At 47.2% G+C, this 19,636-nt stretch overlaps 1 protein-coding gene across 30 annotated transcripts in view; it reads left to right on the top strand.

Annotated features, from left to right (window-relative positions):
* The window catches only part of LOC110521052 (afadin), a 117,046-nt gene that overhangs the window by 60,433 nt on the left and 36,977 nt on the right, over positions 1-19,636 (top strand). For 8 of the 30 annotated variants that reach the window (XM_090232765.1, XM_090232760.1, XM_036975787.2 and 5 more), the window contains exons 7-16: positions 52-139; positions 375-533; positions 2,384-2,478; positions 2,605-2,858; positions 6,736-6,805; positions 10,117-10,208; positions 10,848-10,909; positions 13,208-13,413; positions 15,473-15,493; positions 18,227-18,372. In XM_090232765.1, the coding sequence (XP_090088891.1) occupies positions 52-139; positions 375-533; positions 2,384-2,478; positions 2,605-2,858; positions 6,736-6,805; positions 10,117-10,208; positions 10,848-10,909; positions 13,208-13,413; positions 15,473-15,493; positions 18,227-18,372 (1,193 nt within the window). Of the gene's footprint in view, positions 1-51; positions 140-374; positions 534-1,486; positions 1,532-2,383; positions 2,479-2,604; positions 2,859-4,520; positions 4,778-6,735; positions 6,806-10,116; positions 10,209-10,847; positions 10,910-13,207; positions 13,414-15,472; positions 15,494-18,226; positions 18,373-19,636 lie in introns of those variants that run through there. The other 22 variants (XM_036975790.2, XM_036975789.2, XM_036975784.2 and 19 more) reach the window with 6 other exon arrangements.

Genomic DNA, 19,636 nt, shown 5'->3' with positions numbered 1-19,636 from the left:
CTTCCAGTTGAACGTGTGGTGGTTTTACGGTTGTGTTTTGTGGTCCTGCAGCACACAGATGACAAGTCTGGGAAGGAGATCGTCCTGGACGATACGGAGTGTCCTCTTCAGATCTTCAGAGACTGGCCCAATGACCGAGGTAGTGTTGATGCAAAAGTCTCAATGAAACGTGCAGATCTAAAGGGAGTTGACCTTACAAGAACAACCAAAAGCTAGTTTCAACCGACTTGGTTGTTGAGGTTTTTGTTCATACGTTTTTTTCCCCCGAACTAGTTCATTGTCTTTATGCGTTGTGTTTTTATCCGACGTCCCCCGTCTGTACTGCCCTCTCCTGGTAGCTCTGGGTCATTACGCAGCTCCTTGTGGTGTTTCAGGAGCCCTCGTGTTCCAGCTGAAGAAGAGACCTCCAGACTACGTGCCTAAAAAGGGCCGGAAACCAGAGGACAAGGGCCTCAGAGGGAAGGGCATGGACGGGCCCCTGTACGGCTCTCTACCCCCAGAGAAACTGCCTTACCTGGTGGAGCTCAGCCCAGGTGCATCTCTCTCACACACACACACACACACACACACATAGATACAGGTAGACACACACATTCCCAGCTGATGCCGAACACAAGAGAGCACAGACATTCTGTAAGAAAGGCCCAGTTCTACTCACATAGCCAACAGAACCGTGTAATGGCTGTTCTACTCACACCTGTAGCGGCAGTGTAGGCAATATACTGAATGGACCAGACTTGCTGATGCCCTGAGAACTCTCTGTAGTCTCTTCTAACAAGGTGAGTGAGTGGGCCTTAGAAGCATCTCCTGCCCAGTTTATTGTACCCCTCCACCAAGAGAATACATCAGGTCTAAGTTAGCTAGTCCTCAGATGTTGTGTCCAGTAACTTGGCCAGTCCTCACTGCTGGGCTGGCCCTAACAGCTGCTTGTTGTCCTCCATGCTCCCCTTACCAACCTATCACCCATACAGTTAACTAACCCTGTCTCTCAGAACCATCTTAACCCCGTCAGAGATTTATTTAGTAGTTAAAGTTATTCAGGTATCTTAAGAGATTCGGTTTGAAGGGTTGAGATCCGTTTGAGTGCATTGCAACTAAAGAGCATGTCTCCCAGGCTAGGGTTTTCTTCTTTCCGCATGAGGGATTCAAGGTGTGTGTTGAGTGTTTGGGGGAAAGCTGTGTGTCTGTGTGTGGAAGTCTGAATTTGGTGTGTGTTTGGTCTATTTCCCTGCATGTTCGCACAAGTATGTGTGTGGACTCTGGGCCCTGTGTGGACTCTGGGCCCTGTGTGGACTCTGGGCCCTGTGTGGACTCTGGGGCCTGTGTGTGTGAGGCGAAGAATGGTGCTGCATTTTCTCCCTGCTGCAACATTTTCACCCTCTGCTCTGTGTGTGTGTGTGTGTCCTCTCTCCTGGCCTCCTCTGGCATGGTGTTTGTTCTGTCTGTCCCTACTGCGGCCGCCTCCTCTGCATGTCTGCTCACCTAGGGAGGGGAAATCACTATGGCTACTACACGTATCAGCACCTGGAAGGTAAACCTGCCTACCCACCACACATGCCTCTCCTCCACTCTCATCACCAGACCCATCTACTGCTGTGTTTCTCTGGAAACAAGCTGGCTTGTGGTAGAAGTTGCCCATAACTACAGATCTAGGATCAGATTACCCTGAAGATTGAGTATTCTATTTTTGACCGTTATAGTGATGGAAAATGATCTGATCGTATCCGTGGTTAGGTTCAACTTCTACCCACTCTCAAAAGTTGCCCTTTGACACAGATCTCTGATCAGCTTCTCCACCCCCAAAATGCTGACCATAACTATTATGGGGAAACGGGACAAAACAGACCTGAGATCAGTGTCTATGGGCAACTGAATGCTACTTTCCTGAATTTATTTTTGTGCCATGATTCAGCCAATCAGAGGAGGGCCTCACTGTCTAGGGCGAGGTTGTGTGAAGGAAGGCTAGCCGCTCGAAGGCAGCTCCTCTGCACGAGGCCACGTTTAAGGCCCATAACCAATATTGTTTGGCTTAACAATAGCAAGTGCTTTTTTGCAAATGAGGATTTTCAAAACTAACAGAATTTTTAGAGGACGAATACATGTTAACTAAGTTCCTGCTTGCTTTTACTAAAATATGTGGTTTACTAATCAAAATGCACAACTGATCTGGTCTACTGGTAGTTGTTAGGAATACATGGTCTTGTATGTCTCTTTCCCCTTGTGTGTATGTATTGTGTGTGAGGTGTACGACTCAAATCCCCGCACTGTAGTGTGTGTCTCCTGCTGTGCTCTGTAGTGCGTGTTTGTGTGTCTGTGTAGTGAGTGAGTGTGTGTGTGTCTCTCCATATTGTGTGTACTGACTATCTCCTGGTCTCCACTATAGACGGCTCCGACTCCAGGGACAAACCGAAGCTCTACCGTCTGCAGCACAGTGTCACTGAGGTGGGCTCAGACACGACAGACGACGGCTCCATCCAGGTAAGGACCTGCCCTTTGTGTGTGGTCACGTGCTACATTGACCTAGCTGTAAGTTACTAGCCTAGACGGGACTATAAGTTAGCTGAGGTCAAGGATGTTGTGATACCAAGTGTATTTGGTCTCCAGCTGTTTGGTCCAGGTATCCTGCCCCACCACTGCAAACTGATGCACACAGAGGGTCTGGTGACAGTGACGCCACACAGTCTGGAGGCTGAGACCTACGTGGACGGCCAGCGTGTCACCGAGACCACCGTGCTGCGAAGCGGAGCCACACTTCAGTTCGGCGCCTCCCACGTCTTCAAGTTTGTCGACCCCAGCTACGACCACAGCATGGGCAAGGGAGGTCCCGGACCGATGATGAGAGGAAGGCACAAGTCAGGGTAGGTGGAGTGACGGCTGTTGACACAGGTGGGCACACACACACACACTCAGAGGCTAGGTCTCTCATCCCAGTGGTGAAAGCAGGAATGGCTTTGAATGAATAGGCCCAGGGACAGGAAGCAGTGACCTGCTGAAACCAGTGTCATCAGACTCCGGATCTGTCTCTCAGCTGGGTGACAGAGGAGCATGAAGGTGGCTCTCATCTCAGTCCTCTGAACACACCAGCACAGCTTCCTATTTACACGTGCCAGCCACCAGAGATGATATCAGGTGCAGCCTAAACGGAAGCCTGTTCCCTATATAGTGCTTAGCATTGCAAAAGCATCACAAATCATTGTATTTGGTTCAAAGCGTTCTCTTAGACCTCAACCTGGAGTTGTGCATTAAAGGTGTGATCGTTGAGGAAGTTGAACTCCCAGGAGTAACATTGGGAAGTCAGTTATCCAAGTGATATTGATCAAGTTGTTGTGAAGATGGGGAGGGGTGTGTCTGTTATTAAAAAAATCAGTTCTGCGTTTTTGACACAGATCAACTGTACTAGTTGTTCAGGCGCTGGTCTCATCTTGATTAATGTCAGGTAATATCTTCAAGTGCAGCAAAGAACGACCTAGCAAAGCTGCAGCTGGCTCAAAGCAAAGCTGCACGCACCGAAATAACATCAAAGACGCGCGTGATCGTCTTTCCTGATTGAGGAGAAATGTGCTGTTCTTCTCCTAGTCTCTTTAAGAAACCTGCGTGTTGAAAATGCCTCACCACTTGTATCATCTGTTTGCGTACACTTCAAACAGAGTCTGACATGCATACTCCACCAGACACTGGGGGTTTCTTCACGGGACCCAAACCAACAACAGATTGAATGCTTCGCTCAGTTACGCGTAGAGCCATGTCATGGTGGTAGGCTCTGCCACCAGAGGTTACTCAGACAGAGAACTAGTTAAAACACATTATCACAGCGCCACTCCTTTTTCTAAAGATCTAATTTAACTGGCTATATGAATGTGGATATGAGTGGCAGTGCGTAAGTTGTGTTGTCTTTCGGTGTCTTTCCTATATCTCGTTTTTTTAGAGCTTCGTGCGTTTGTCGAAAGGAGTGCACTGTGAAGGGAATAGTGCCATTTGGAATGCAGACATCTTGTAACCTTGTCACCCAGCCCATGGCCTTCATGCTAGTCATTCAGGTCCAGAACTCTGTGGCCTTAGTACACCTCGGTGCATGGGATTTCCTCTGATAGTTGAAGCTTTGATCAGAGCCTATATCCTGTCAGGTATCCTAGCCACCGCTGTATAACTTCTCTCTAGCTGTGGCTTTACTGCTGTCTCTGTCTGCATCAGAGAAGTCAGTGCTGCTGAATTCCATTTCCGGGGTTCTGACCCTTCTCAAGGTTGTGTGTGTGTGAGAGAGATTGCCTGGGGGTGGGATTTGACTTGAGGCCTGGAGTTGACCACACCGCTGCCGTGGAAACAGATTCCACATGGACATGAGGGGGAGGAGCCATCTGAGCGCAGCAACTCTAGTTGTAATTTAACTCTGCAGAGAGAAGGGGAAAGAGAGGGAGCTGAAGAGAGAGGAGGAGGCAGGGAGAGTGTATTAGAGGAAGTGAAGGGAGAAGAGGGAGAGAGAGTCCAAGAAGGAGGAAAGGGTAACGGGCGGAGTTATTGCAGGCGAGGGAATGGTACATCGGGGCTGTTGTCTGGACTCTAATCTGGCTGGCTGGCTGGGGTGTGGCCTGAAGTGCCTTGTCATTGAAGAGGGAGGGATGACCAGGAGCCTGACACACACACATGCGCACACACACATATATACACCGATCACTGATGCAGCCTCCGTGCTCACTATGCACCCTACTCCACCCAGACAGCGAGACCAGCACAGAGGGTACAGGAAGGGGACAGCTCCGGTGGGTCCTTCACTTGCCACGTGAGTGAGAGTAGAGGCTTTTATGGTAAAAATGGAAGTTAAGGGCCTGGGATCTCTGCTCCGTCCCACAGAGGAGGAGAATGTGTCGATTTAAGTGGACTTCAGCTGCGTCGGTCTCCAGCACAGAGGATTGTACACTGTAGTAGACGACTGGAGAAGGACTTTCTAGCCCCTCATTGACAGTAGTTGTATGAGGACTCGTCAAAAATATTGACCACATTAGCATGTTGTTATCAGTCGTTAGGCTTCTAGAGTGCATTTGGCGGTTGGAGACTGGCTGTGGCGTGTTGTTGAATTAGATGTGGTTTTAGCTGTACAGTAATTCGAGGGTCATTAAGTCGGTGTATATCTGGGCTTTTAGTCGAATGACAGAATCCCCATGATGTTAATTTAACCAGCCACGTTGACTTGATGTGTAACGTTTGGACTGAACGACAGGCTGGCTGGTGAATGAATTTCCGCTTGTGGATGTAGCCAGAGGCCTTAATCCGCCGTTAATGCTGTGGCCTGATGCTGGAGAGGATTACGTCTGGGTGGGAGAGGAGAGAGGGAACGAGGGAGTGGGAGGAATTGTGGCAACGAGAATTGAAGGACTTCAGCTTTTGTGACAGTTCTGATGGTTCTGGTGGATTTCTTGCTTGTTGTACATTGGGCCACGTGTGTTTGCAATGGGACCTCATGCTTGCATCCAATAATTCCATTGCTTTGAACACTAATGGAAATCAAATGACACCAAGGTAGTTCAAACACAGACTGTGGTTTGCATGATGTATGAACGTTTGTGATTTAAAAGGCTCTTGACTGAATAAGTGGGGACACAGTTATCCTGTATCAGTGCCCTATGGTCAATTACACAGCTTTCAGTGAGGGCTACTGTCACGTTTCCCTCAGGGCAGACAATATGGCTATGTTTCATCATGGGGCAGCATGGGAAATTCTAAGACCTTTTCTTAAGAACAGACAGCTCTGTCACACAGCCACACTGTGTGGCTCCCGGCCTGTCATTGCATGTCACCACTAATGTGGTTAGCTGGATTTAATTCAAGTGTAGTGCAAGGGTATATTTAGATAAACGTGTTCTAGTCATTCATTTGCAGTGATAAGGCCAATGAAAGGGAATTTCTGGCTTTCTGTTGATTGTCCCAGTCCTGGGATGGCAGAGTGTGTGTGTACGTACAGCATGTGACTGTGTGTGTGTGCATGTTTATATCAACTCAGGGCATTTCTTCCCAGTAATAGAAGTTCCCACCGCCTGGTGGGAATTCTGTTCCTGATCTTATTGATGCTCTCTGTCCCTCTCTCTCGCTCTCCCCGTTCTTCCCTCTCCCCGTCTCTGTCCCTCTCCCTGTCTCTGTCCCTCTCCCCGTCTCTGTCCCTCTCCCCGTCTCTGTCCCTCTCCCCGTCTCTGTCCCTCTCCCCGTCTCTGTCCCTCTCCCCGTCTCTGTCCCTCTCCCCGTCTCTGTCCCTCTCCCCGTCTCTGTCCCTCTCCCCGTCTCTGTCCCTCTCCCCGTCTCTGTCCCTCTCCACCCCCGTCCGTCCGTCTGTCCCTCTCCCGTCCGTCTCGTCGTCCGTCCGTCTCTGTCCCTCTCCCGTCCGTCTCGTCGTCCGTCCGTCTCGTCGTCCGTCCGTCTCTGTCCCTCTCCCGTCCGTCTCGTCGTCCGTCCGTCTCGTCGTCCGTCTCGTCGTCCGTCCGTCTCGTCGTCCTTCCGCCTCTCCCGTCCGTCTCCATCTGTCTCCCGTCCGTCTCCATCTGTCTCCCGTCCGTCTCCGTCCGTCTCCCGTCCGTCTCCGTCCGTCTCCGTCCGTCTCCGTCCGTCTCCCGTCCGTCTCCCGTCCGTCTCCCGTCCGTCTTCATCTGTCTCCCGTCCGTCTCCATCTGTCCCCCGTCCGTCACTCGCTCCCGTTCTCTGTCAATTTCTCCTTCTCATTCTCTCCCTCTCTGTCCACCTTTCACGCAGGAGTGTTTCTGAGACGACCTTTGACCTGCAAGGAGACATTCACAGTGGGACGGCCCTCCCCGCCAGCAAGGTACATTAACTACCCTGGTCCCCTGTATCAATGTGTGTCCATACAGTTGAATTCAGAAGTTTACATACACCTTAGCCAAATACATTTAAACTCAGTTTTTCACAATTCTTGACATTTAATCCTAGTAACAATTCACTGTCTTCGGTCAGTTAGGATCACCACTTCATTTTAACAATGTGAAATGTCAGAATAATAGTGATTTTATTTTATTTATTTATTTTTTCTCCCCCCCAGCTTTTATTTCTTTCATCATATTCCCAGTGGGTCAGAAATGTACATACTAATTGAGTGTATTTGGTAGCATTGCCTTTAAATTGTTTAACTTGGGTCAAACGTTTCGGGTAGCCTTCCACAAGCTTCCCACAATAAGTTGTGGGAATTTTGGCCCATTCCTCCTGACAGAGCTGGTGTAACTGAATCAGGTTTATAGGCCTCCTTTCTCACACACGCCTTTTCAGTTCTGCCCACACATTTTCTATAGGATTGAGGTCAGGGCTTCGTGATGACTTTGGAAGTATGCTTGGGGTCATTGTCCATTTGGAAGACCCATTTGCGACCAAGCTTTAACTGATGTCTTGAGATGTTGCTTCAATATATCTACATAATTTTCCTACCTCATGATGCCATCTATGTTGTGAAGTGCACCAGTCCCTCCTGCAGCAAAGCACCCCCACAACATGGTGCTACCACCCCCGTGCTTCACGGTTGGGATGGTGTTCTTTGACTTGCAAGCCTCCCCCTTTTTCCTCCAAACATAACGATGGTTATTATGGACAAAAAGTTATATTTTTGTTTCATCAGACGAGAGGAATTTTTTCCAAAAGGTATGATCTTTGTCCCCATGTGCAGTTTCAAACCGTAGTCTGGCTTTTTTATGGCGGTTTTGGAGCAGTGGCTTCTTCCTTGATGAGCGGCATTTCAGGTTATGTCGATATAGGACTCGTTTTACTGTGGATATAGATACCTTTGTACCTGTTTCCTCCAGCATCTTCATAAGGTGCTTTGCTGTTGTTCCGGTGATTGATTTGCACTTTTTGCACCAAAGTACGTTCATCTCTAGGAGACAGAACGCGTCTCCCTCCTGAGAGGTATGATGGCTGCGTAGTCCCATGGTGTTATACTTGCGCACTATTGTTTGTACAGATGAACGTGGTACTTTCAGGTGTTTGGAAATTCCTCCCAAGGATGAACCAGACTTTTTTTCTGAGGTCTTGGCTTCTTTTGATTTTCCCATGATGTCAAGTAAAGAGGCACTGAGTTTGAAGGTTGGCCTTGAAATACAGTGGGGCAAAAAAGTATTTAGTCAGCCACCAATTGTGCAAGTTCTCCCACTTAAAAAGATGAGAGCCCTGTAATTTTCATCATAGGTACACTTAAACTATGACATGACAAAAATCCAGAAATCACATTGTAGGATTTTTTATGAATTTATTTGCAAATTATGGTGGAAAATAAATATTTGGTCACCTACAAACAAGCAAGATTTCTGGCTCTCACAGACCTGTAACTTCTTCTTTAAGAGGCTCCTCTGTCCTCCACTCGTTACCTATATTAATGGCACCTGTTTGAACTTGTTAACACTCCAAACTCCACTATGGCCAAGACCAAAGATCTGTCAAAGGACACCAGAAACAAAATTGTAGACCTGCACCAGGCTGGGAAGACTCAATCTGCAATAGGTAAGCAGCATGGTTTGAAGAAATCAACTGTGGGAGCAATTATTAGGAAATGGAAGACATACAAGACCACTGATAATCTCCCTCGATCTGGGGCGCCACGTAAGATCTCACCCCGTGGGGTCAAAATGATCACAAGAACGGTGAGCAAAAATCCCAGAACCACACGGGGGGACCTAGTGAATGACCTGCAGAGAGCTGGGACCAAAGTAACAAAGCCTACCATCAGTAACACACTACGCCGCCAGGGACTCAAATCCTGCAGTGCCAGACGTGTCCCCATGCTTAAGCCAGTACATGTCCAGGCCCGTCTGAAGTTTGCTAGAGAGCATTTGGATGATCCAGAAGAAGATTGGGAGAATGTCATATGGTCAGATGAAACCAAAATATAACTTTTTGTTAAACTCAACTCATCGTGTTTGGAGGACAAAGAATGCTGAGTTGCATCCAAAGAACACCATACCTGCTGTGAAGCATGGTGGTGGAAACATCATGCTTTGGGGCTGTTTTTCTGCAAAGGGACCAGGACGACTGATCCGTGTAAAGGAAAGAATGAATGGGGCCATGTATTGTGAGATTTTGAATGAAAACCTCATTTCATCAGCAACGGCATTGAAGATGAAACGTGGCTGGGTCTTTCAGCATGACAATGATCCCAAACACACCGCCCGGGCAACAAAGGAGTGGCTTCGTAAGAAGCATTTCAAGGTCCTGGAGTGGCCTAGCCAGTCTCCAGATCTCAACCCCATAGAAAATCTTTGGAGGGAGTTGAAAGTCCGTGTTGCCCAGCAACAGCCCCAAAACATCACTGCTCTAGAGGATATCTGCATGGAGGAATGGGCCAAAATACCAGCAACAGTGTGTGAAAACCTTGTGAAGACTTACAGAAAACGTTGACCTCTGTCATTGCCAACAAAGGGTATATAACAAAGTATTGAGACACTTTTGTTATTGACCAAACACTTATTTTCCACCATAATTTGCAAATAAATTCATTAAAAATCCTACAATGTGATTTTCTGGATTTTTTCCCCCTCATTTTGTCTGTCATAGTTGAAGTGTACCTATGATGATGAAAATTACAGGCCTCATCTTTTTAAGTGGGAGAACTTGCACAATTGGTGGCTGACTAAATACTTTCTTGCCCCACTGTACATCCACAGGTACACCTCCAATTGACTCAAATGATGTCAATTAGCCCATCGGAAGCTTCTAAAGCCATGACATAATTTTCTGGAATTTTCCAATCTGTTTAAAGGCACAGTCAACTAGTGTATGTAAACTTCTGACCCATTGGAATTGTGATACAGTGAATTATAAGTGAAATAATCTGTCTGTAAACAATTGCTGGAAAAATTACTTGTCATGCACAAAACTATAGTTTGTTAACAAGAAATTTGTGGAGTGGTTGAAAAACGAGTTTTAATGACTCCAACCTAAGTGTATGTAAACTTCTGACTTCAACTGTATGCACCGGGTCGGGGTCGCCATTCCACTTTAGTCTGTACGACTCATGTGTTTTTTAAAGATGTGGTTGCGGTGGGTGTGTGTGTGTTAGAGGGATGATAGTGCCATCAGCATCATTGTTGGGCTCCAGAACATTCCATCATACTGTGTATTGCTGTGTCATTGCAGAGCTCAGGTAAGCTGGATATGGAGCGTTCAGCCAACGGCAGCGAGAGAGGCATGGTCAAACCCATGATCCGCGGGGAGCAGCAGGACGGCAGGTGAGACACACAAATCTGGAATCTCTGTTGTAGTCAATTAAATCCTAATAGTTCGGTCAACTGCTACTAGAGCCATCTATGCGTTTGTTGTGGTGCTGCCTAGAGAGCATAACTCTGTCACACTCTGCCTGTCAGACACCTTATCTCCATCTGCACCTTGTGAGCCAGCCACAGCTCAATTCTCCTCACTGAGCTGTACTGGGTCCCCTCATCAATAATACAGACAGACCACTGAGATGTACTGGGTCCCCTCATCAATAATACAGACCACTGAGATGTACTGGGTCCCCTCATCAATAATACAGACAGACCACTGAGCTGTACTGGGTCCCCTCATTAATAATACAGACCACTGAGATGTACTAGGTCCCCTCATCAATAATACAGACAGACCACTGAGCTGTACTGGGTCCCCTCATCAATAATACAGACAGACCTCTGAGCTGTACTGGGTCCCCTCATCAATAATACAGACAGACCACTGAGCTGTACAGACCACAGAGCCTGATACATACACTCACACACCGATATCTACGGAAACACACACACACCCCTGGAGAGGTGGGCGTCGGTGGACAGCGGGGTGAACGGGCCCGACTTGTGCTGGTTCACTGAGAACCACCTCTGTCCTCCCCTCAGGTCCCAGGACATCCTGAGCCCAGAACTGACGCTGCCAGCCAGCATCGAGTTCAGGGACAACTGTGAGTACTGCAACCACCTTTAGTTGTGGCTTTCTCTCGTTTTGTGCCCTTCTTCCCCTTCCTCTCTTTCTGATACTTGGTGTGTAGTAAAAGTCATGATAACATAACTCTATGGGCCCATCCACACTCCATCTGAGCGATGCTTTCAGTGTCTATTTTAAACTGGAGGTCGTACCATAACTGCACTTAGCTAGTGTCTGAAAGATCAATGGGTGGAAAGTATTGATTCATCGTCTCCTGCTGCTAACGGGCTTTTACTGTTTTATTGAACACGGTCATGTTAACATTGAGTGAGAAGGTATTATGTAAAACTACGCACATTGTTAGACCTTAGTACCATAGAGGTTATATCTGTATGAATGCCTACTGTGAGCTGTCAACTGATGTGGTCTCTCTAGCGCTCTTGTTGGCCTTAGCGCTATCGTACTAGCCCTAACGGTAGCATGGTAGTGTTAGAGCGAGCTGAAAAAGGAGCCGTTGGGCCTTCACCAATTAGTGTTTTTTTTTGTTTTTCCTCTGGGTTTAATAAGTAAACAATTTACACATGTAGTAATTTCTATCAGTGGTGAGGAATATTTCTCACATTAAAGGAGAAAGTGCCTCTATGTTTCTACCTCCCCTGTGGTGCAGTGACCACATACACGCTCCTCTTTGGGTAGCCATTTATTTTTGTCTGCCGGTTTCTATTGCCAATTGGTGGTCTCTCAGCCTGTACTTGGGAAGGATCTGTCTCTGTCTCTCGCGCTCTCTCTCTCTCTCTCATCGGTCTCTCGCTTTCTCTGTCTGTCAATTCAATTTAAGGGCAAGTGAACTAGATAATAAACAATAAAAATCAACATTACAAAGTTCCAAAAGAATACTCTCCATCTCCCCCTCTCTCCTCCATCTCCCTCATCTCCCCCTCTCTCCTCCATCTCTCTCCATCTCTCTCCATCTCCCCCTCTCTCCTCCATCTCCCTCTCTCCCCTCCATCTCCCTCCATCTCCCTCCATCTCCCTCCATCTCCCTCCATCTCCCTCCATCTCCCTCCATCTCCCTCCATCTCCCTCCATCTCCCTCCATCTCCCTCCATCTCCCTCCATCTCCCTCCATCTCCCTCCATCTCCCTCCATCTCCCTCCATCTCCCTCCATCTCCCTCCATCTCCCTCCATCTCCCTCCATCTCCCTCTCTCTCCTCCCCCTCTCTCCCCCATCTCTCTCTCCTCCATCTCTCTCTCCATCTCTCTCCCCCTCTCTCCTCCATTTCTCTCCCCGTCTCTCCTCCATTTCTCTCCCCGTCTCTCCTCCATTTCTCTCCCCGTCTCTCCTCCATCTCTCTCTCCCCGATCTCTCTCTCCATCTCTCTCTCCCCCTCTCTCCTCCATCTCTCTCTCCCCCTCTCTCCTCCATTTCTCTCCCCCTCTCTCCTCCATTTCTCTCCCCCTCTCTCCTCCATCTCTCTCTCCATCTCTCTCTCCCCCTCTCTCCTCCATCTCTCTCTCCATCTCTCTCCTCCATCTCTCTCTCCCCCTCTCTCCTCCATTTCTCTCCTCCATTTCTCTCCTCCATTTCTCTCCCCCATCTCTCCTCCATTTCTCTCCCCATCTCTCCTCCAATTCTCTCCCCCTCTCTCCTCCATTTCTCTCCCCCTCTCTCCTCCATTTCTCTCTCCCCCTCTCTCCTCCATTTCTCTCTCCCCCTCTCTCCTCCATCTCTCTCTCCCCATCTCTCCTCCATCTCTCTCCCCTTCTAATCAATAGGGAGCGTAACCCAAGTTTGCTCTGTGAATGACATGTAATGATTATCCCATGTGATACAACTTCATGTTAGATGGGCTTTCTCTCCAGCCTTCGGCATATCTTTATTAATTTAAGCCATTTTAACTGCCTTTCAAGCTCTTTCATATGCCGAACATTGTTTGTGGACTCTGCAGTCTTGGGCCCGGCTCAGCCAGTCGTTGTATATTTGGAGTTTTATGAGCTCATGTGTTTGGCTAGGGAGCAGAGAGATCAGAGGCCTTTGATTTCCAATAGAGGGGGTTTGCTCTCTCACATCTGTCACAATGCACTACAAACAACCCGGGAACCGGGAAGATGGGGTTTGGGGACAATGTTATCACAAAGCCCATCTGAGTCCCTACTGTAACAAGCTCACACACTGAGACTCCAGGGTGAACCTGTAGCTAGTTAGGTGATATCAGTCAGGCTTTAAAGAAACTGTGTGACCTATGTCATGTAAACTCACACCTTATCCCCTCCTGTCTGCCTGCCTGTCTGTGTGTCTGCCCGTGTGGATGTCACCTGTCTTGCCCCCTCCAGCCGAAGATGCCTTTCTGTCGGCTATCATCAACTACACCAACAGCTCCACGGTGCACTTCAAGCTGTCCCCCACCTATGTACTGTATATGACCTGTCGCTACGTCATGTCCAGCCACTACCGGCCCGACGTCAGTCCCTCGGAACGCACTCACAAGGTCATAGCCATCGTTAACAAGATGGTGAGCATGATGGAAGGAGTCATCCAGGTGAGTCCACCCTGCCGCCTCGCTCTCTCGTTCTCTTCTCCTGTTTTTAAATCAGCAGGAACTTCATGGGAAGCCAGGGCTTGGATCATATATGCTTGATTCCACTACCCTCTAAATACAGAGTACCAGGACCAAAACAAAACCCCAAAGAAAAACTCAGTATAGCTGACTAGGTAGTATTGGTATTAGTAGTCGTAGTACTGGTGGTGGTGGTAGTAGTCGTAGTACTGGTGGTGGTAGTAGTAGTAGTAGTAGTAGTAGTACTGGTGGTGGTAGTAGTAGTAGTAGTAGTCGTAGTACTGGTGGTGGTAGTAGTAGTCGTAGTACTGGTGGTAGTAGTAGTCGTAGTACTGGTGGTAGTAGTAGTCGTAGTACCGGTAGTAGTAGTAGTAGTCGTAGTACCGGTAGTAGTAGTCGTAGTACCGGTAGTAGTAGTCGTAGTACCGGTAGTAGTCGTCGTACCGGTAGTCGTCGTACCGGTAGTCGTCGTACCGGTAGTAGTCGTAGTAGTACCGGTAGTAGTCGTAGTAGTCGTAGTAGTACCGGTAGTAGTAGTACCGGTAGTAGTCGTAGTAGTAGTACCGGTAGTAGTCGTAGTAGTAGTACCGGTAGTAGTCGTAGTAGTCGTAGTAGTAGTACCGGTAGTAGTCGTAGTAGTAGTACCGGTAGTAGTCGTAGTAGTACCGGTAGTAGTCGTAGTAGTAGTACCGGTAGTAGTCGTAGTAGTCGTAGTAGTAGTACCGGTAGTAGTCGTAGTAGTAGTACCGGTAGTAGTCGTAGTAGTACCGGTAGTAGTCGTACCGGTAGTAGTCGTACCGGTAGTAGTCGTAGTAGTAGTCGTAGTAGTACCGGTAGTAGTCGTAGTAGTACCGGTAGTAGTCGTAGTAGTACCGGTAGTAGTACCGGTAGTCGTCGTAGTAGTAGTACCGGTAGTCGTCGTAGTAGTAGTACCGGTAGTCGTCGTCGTGGTAGTACCGGTAGTCGTCGTCGTAGTACCGGTAGTAGTAATAGTCGTAGTACTGGTAGTAGTAATAGTCGTAGTACTGGTAGTAGTAGTAGAGTTTCTCTTGCAAAGTAATCTCTCAATTTATTCATCCAGGTCCTTTCCAGAGAATATTTTGTATAGATGCAAATCCCACGTTGTGTTTGTCTGTCTGTCCAGCGTCTCTGTGTCCCCCTCCATAATGATTTAAACAAGGCATGGCCCTTTAAATGAATTCACTGGAACACACTGAAATACAGGGTCCTTGTGGTGTTCCAAAAGCCCTCTCCGCCAACACATAAAACCCAAATGCGTAGCAGGAACACCCATACTCTGGGACACCAACCCTGGAGTTTTGTGAAAAACCCAAATGGCCAAAATAGTCCAAAACAATAAAACCCAGTAGGTTTTGACTGACTCCACATAACGCCGTCCATCTCCGAAGGAAGCGAAGATGTGTGGTTAATCTGGTCAGTCCTTATGGGATGCCTCATCCTATCTTGATATGCAACCCTAAAGACACAGTCTCAACTTCCATGTAGAGTGTAGTCTGTTTTATTAATAGATGATTATCTGTCTACACACTAACAGTGTCTGAGATGCACGAACACACCAGGAGCATTAGGGAAATCTCCCCATGTCTGCTCTGCGGGAGTCCTACGTGAATCAGGATTACGGTCGTTAAATCCTGTTTTAAAGGTGGTTTTCATCCAGATGATTTTGGAAGTCCAAGTCTTAAACCTCCGTAAGGGACATTGGATATTTAGGCTGTGTTCCTTAAATAATCACATCTGCACACTAGCCTCTGCCTCATACAGGAATACATCATTTTGGATGCATGCAAAAGTATATGCTGCCAGTTTTTAGCAGCAAACGCTCATAACTTAATCTCAGGAGTTAATTTAATCAAAAGAGCTCATCACTTTTTGTTAACGGAACATCCTAAGTTATAGAGATTTATTGTTGTGTGTGTTTTGTTGACATGCCTGTGTCAATCTCTGTCCTTGGCTGTTGTTGACAGTCTCTCTCTGTCCTGTGGGATGTGTCTGTCTGTTTCCCCTCCCCTCTCTGTGACAGGAGATTCCTGAAGGGGCCCAGGTAGGACACCTAACGCGTTGCTCGGGGGGAGAAGTCTCTCTCTTACCTCTCTCACGCCGTCTCTCCCTCTATCGGCTCAGTCCGGCTTTGCTCAGTCCTCCATGCTTCTTTTCTCCATAGCAGAAACCCCCCCAAAACCCTCAACCAAACCAAACTGCCAAATAATCCCTCCTCCGACAGCTGGACTCTAAAACGCCAACATAATAACCCTCATTCAGCAACCTGGAACATGTCGTACTAAAAACAACCCCAACAAATCTTTCTGATTGTGGCAACATTTTAATGAATTAATGTCATGTGACCTCCTGCTTTACTGCACTTCAGTGTGGATGAGCGACAAACCCCGCTGTTCTTTTGCTGAATTTTTCCCTTTACATTTTTTATTTATTTTCCGTCTGTTTAACGTTGTTCTTTTGGATGCGTTCTGTTCTGTGGCCGTTCTGAAAGGGTGTTGTCGTTTCGTTGCGGGGATAGACAAGTGTGGAATACACAGGGGCCAGTGCCGGCCGAGACACGTTGGGCGGACCTTGTGTATCCCTTTTTTCTTTGTGTCAAGGGGACATGGACATTAACTCATCACACAGACCAGACACTGGGCTCTGAAGCGCTTACTGCCACCTCATAGTTTTCTCTTGATCATCTCTGCTAAATGTTAGAGATGTTCAAGAACAGCTTTACAGGGTAAAATACAGTGCCTTCAGAAATGATTCATATTGCTTGACTTAGTTCACATTTTGTTCTTACAGCCTAAATTCAAAATGGATTAAAGTGATTTTTCTCACCCATCTACACACAATACCCCATAATGACAAACTGAAAACATGTTTTTATAAATCTTTACAAATGTATTACAAATTAAATAGAAAAATATCTTATGTAAATATTAACACCCCTGAGTCAATACAAATTACAATCACCTTTGGTAGCGATTACAGCTGTGAGTCTTTATGGGAAAGTCGGAGCTTTGCAAACCTGCAAACTCTTTTTTTTTTTTTTCTTCATAATTCTTTAACTTCCATGTTGGTTGTTGATCATTGCTCGACAGACATTTTCAATTCTTGCTTTTTAATTTTTAGTCGATTTTAAGTAAAACCGAACTATGCTACTCAGGAACAGTCTGTCGTGTTGGTAAGCAACATCACTGTATATTTGGCCTTGTGTTTTAGGTTATTGTCTTGCTGAAAGGTGAATGTGTCTGTTGAAAAGCAGGCCGAACCAGGTTTTCCTCTAGGATTTTACCTGTGCTTAGCTCTATTCTGTTTCTTTTATCCTAAAAAAACTCTCTAGGCCTTGACGATGATGAGCATACCCATAACATGATGCAGCAACCACCATGCTTGAAAATATGAAGTGGTACTCAGTAATGTGTTGTTGGATTTGCCCCCAAACAACGCTTTATATTCAGGACCTAGTTAATTTCTTTGCCACATTTTTCTGCAATTTTACTTTAGTGCCTTTTTGCAAACAGGATGCATGTTTTGGAATATTTTTATTTGTCACAGGATTCTTTCTTTTCACTTCTTTTGTGGAGTAACTACAATGCTGTTGAGCCATCCTCAGTTTTCTCCTATCACAGCCATTAAACTCTAACTGTTTTAGTTGGCCTCATGGTGAAATCCCTGAGCGGTTCCTTCCTCTGAAGTATAATAAATAACATCATGCTCAAATTTCTGCTTTTAAACACAAAAAATATCTACTAATAGGTGCCATTCTTTGCCAGGCATTGGAAAACCTCCCTGGTGTTTGTGGTTGAATCTGTTTGAAATGTACTGCTCGACAGAGGGAGCTTACTATCTGTACGTGTAGGGTACAAAGATGAGGCAGTCATTCAAAAATAACATTAAATACTATTATTGCACGCTGAGTGAGTCCATACGACTTGTTAAGCACATTTTTTACTCCTGAACTTATTTAGGCTTGCCATAACAAAGGGGTTGAATACTTTATTGACTCAAGACATTTCAGCATTTCATTTTTAATTAGTTTGTAAAAAAATACATTTAATAAAAAACATAATTGAACTTTAAGGGGTATTGTGTGTAGGCCAGTGACACAAAATCTTAATTTTAATACATTTTAAATTGAGGCAGTAACACCACAAAATGTGGAAAATGTAAAGGGGTGTGAATACTTTCTGAAGGCACTGTACATGAGGACTGAGCTGAATGTCCATCCCAACAAAATGAGTTTGTATACTGGTTGATGTAGAATATTTGGGCCCGTGCAGAAATGGATGCTGCTAGAGTAAAGTAGAGGCTATTTATATCAGAGGACTGGCAAAGAACTGCTAGAAAAGACCAGTTGAATGAAATTCCCCCTAAACGATATTCTAAGGTCAGTTTACCCCAAATGGTTCCGGTTAGGATTGGGGAGGGTAAACTGAACTTAGATCTGTGCTTATTCCGTGCCACTTGTACCTGGAGTGGTACAGAAACTGCCACTGTAATATGCCAAAGAGCCTGTTAATCCAGTAGCCAACTCTGCAAAAGGCCCTTCCTCCAAAACTGACCTTGAAGTCAGGGACCTGTTCCCGTCTGGGAGAGGCTGTAGCTTGGGGCCAGTGTCTGGTTCTGTGGGTCTCGGGTGGGGTGTCTGGCACAAGTCTATCCCTGGAGTGCTGCTACTGCTCATGCCTGTGAGTCTGAGAGAGTGACCCCTCTCTGTGTTCTACCCTGCCTCTGACCCCTGCTCTTTCTCTCTGTCCTGTCCTGCTCTGTGATTGGTGTATTCCAGAAGCAGAAGAACATTGCGGGGGCCCTGGCCTTCTGGATGGCCAATGCCTCAGAGCTGCTCAACTTCATCAAACAGGACAAGGACCTGTCGCGCATCACACTGGACGCCCAGGACGTGCTGGCACACCTCGTCCAGATGGCCTTCAAGTGAGTGACCAGACTTCCTCCCTACGCTCTGGCCCCTGTCTCCTTCCTAACCCTGGGCCTCTCTAGTTTAGTTTGGTGCTCCTGTCAAACCGTATACTACCTCTGCCTTGTCTCTGCTCCTGCCCCATTATGTACTCCTTACCCTGTTAATGTCTTGCCTCTTTTCCTGTCCTAGTCCAAGCTGACCTGTCCTTATACCCTCCCTTCTTACCACTCCCTATAGCGCTATGATTCCCTCCTTGTTCCTGTCCCTCCTCCGATCCTTTCCTTGTCCTCATTATCCCGTCCGTGACCTAAACACAAGGCTTTAGGTTATCCTGCTCCCAGCTGTGTGTGTGCTGGCCAAGCGGTGCAGCAGTCCCACACCGTGCTGCGTACGCCATCAGGGCTAACGCAAACCACATGTGAGCCGCAGGAAACCTTCCCATTCATGGTAATGCAATATTTGGGAAATGATTAAGCAAATTATAGATCCAAATGTGACCTTCCCTGCCACTGCTGTCATTGACTCTCCTGCGAGAGAAATCGAAATCTAGGCGTCTGCTGCCCGTGTTGTAGATGGCGCATAGCTGTCTGTGCCAACTTCTGCCTGACCTCAACCGTGAGCTGTTGATCTAGCGTTTTATTCATGTTGCCATGTTTTATATTGCTTCATCTCAGACCATGTGAGGATCTGGAGAAAGTGGTATTTCTGGAGCCATTGTGTGGATGCAGGAAGTGAATTTGTGGAATGTCCCAGGCCTGGCTTGTATTGGCCAGGCTGGGGCAGGGCTGGATGTGCCTGTGGAGAGGTCCCAGTAAAAACAGTGGTTTTAGACTCTCCACGGCCCTCTGTCCTCCGTTTCCCCTGCTCGCCACTCCCTGGAATAGTCAGCTGAAAAAACTGCTGCTTGATGTCCCCAGAGTAGATCAGAGCGATGGCTGAGCTGGCCAGACTGCAGGTTTATGGTGGTATTCCAGGAGAAGTCCCCTTAATGCTGCAGAGCAGGATAAGTCCCCTTAAGGCTGCAGAGCAGGAGTAGTCCCCTTAGGGCTGCAGAGCAGGGGAAGTCCCCTTAGGGCTGCAGAGCAGGGGAAGTCCCCTTAGGGCTGCAGAGCAGGGGAAGTCCCCTTAGGGCTGCAGAGCAGGGGAAGTCCCCTTAGGGCTGCAGAGCAGGGGAAGTCCCCTTAGGGCTGCAGAGCAGGGGAAGTCCCCTTAGGGCTGCAGAGTAGGGGAAGTTTGTTTCTGCATTCGTGTCTGTCTTTTGTGTTTGTGTGTCTCTCT

This window comes from Oncorhynchus mykiss, chromosome 4 (assembly GCF_057628025.1).
Source record: "Oncorhynchus mykiss isolate SJ-2025 chromosome 4, ASM5762802v1, whole genome shotgun sequence".
Classification (NCBI taxonomy): domain Eukaryota; kingdom Metazoa; phylum Chordata; class Actinopteri; order Salmoniformes; family Salmonidae; genus Oncorhynchus; species Oncorhynchus mykiss.
The sequence above is the reverse complement of the archived record's forward strand: the minus strand, read 5'-3'. Positions and strand labels throughout refer to the sequence as shown.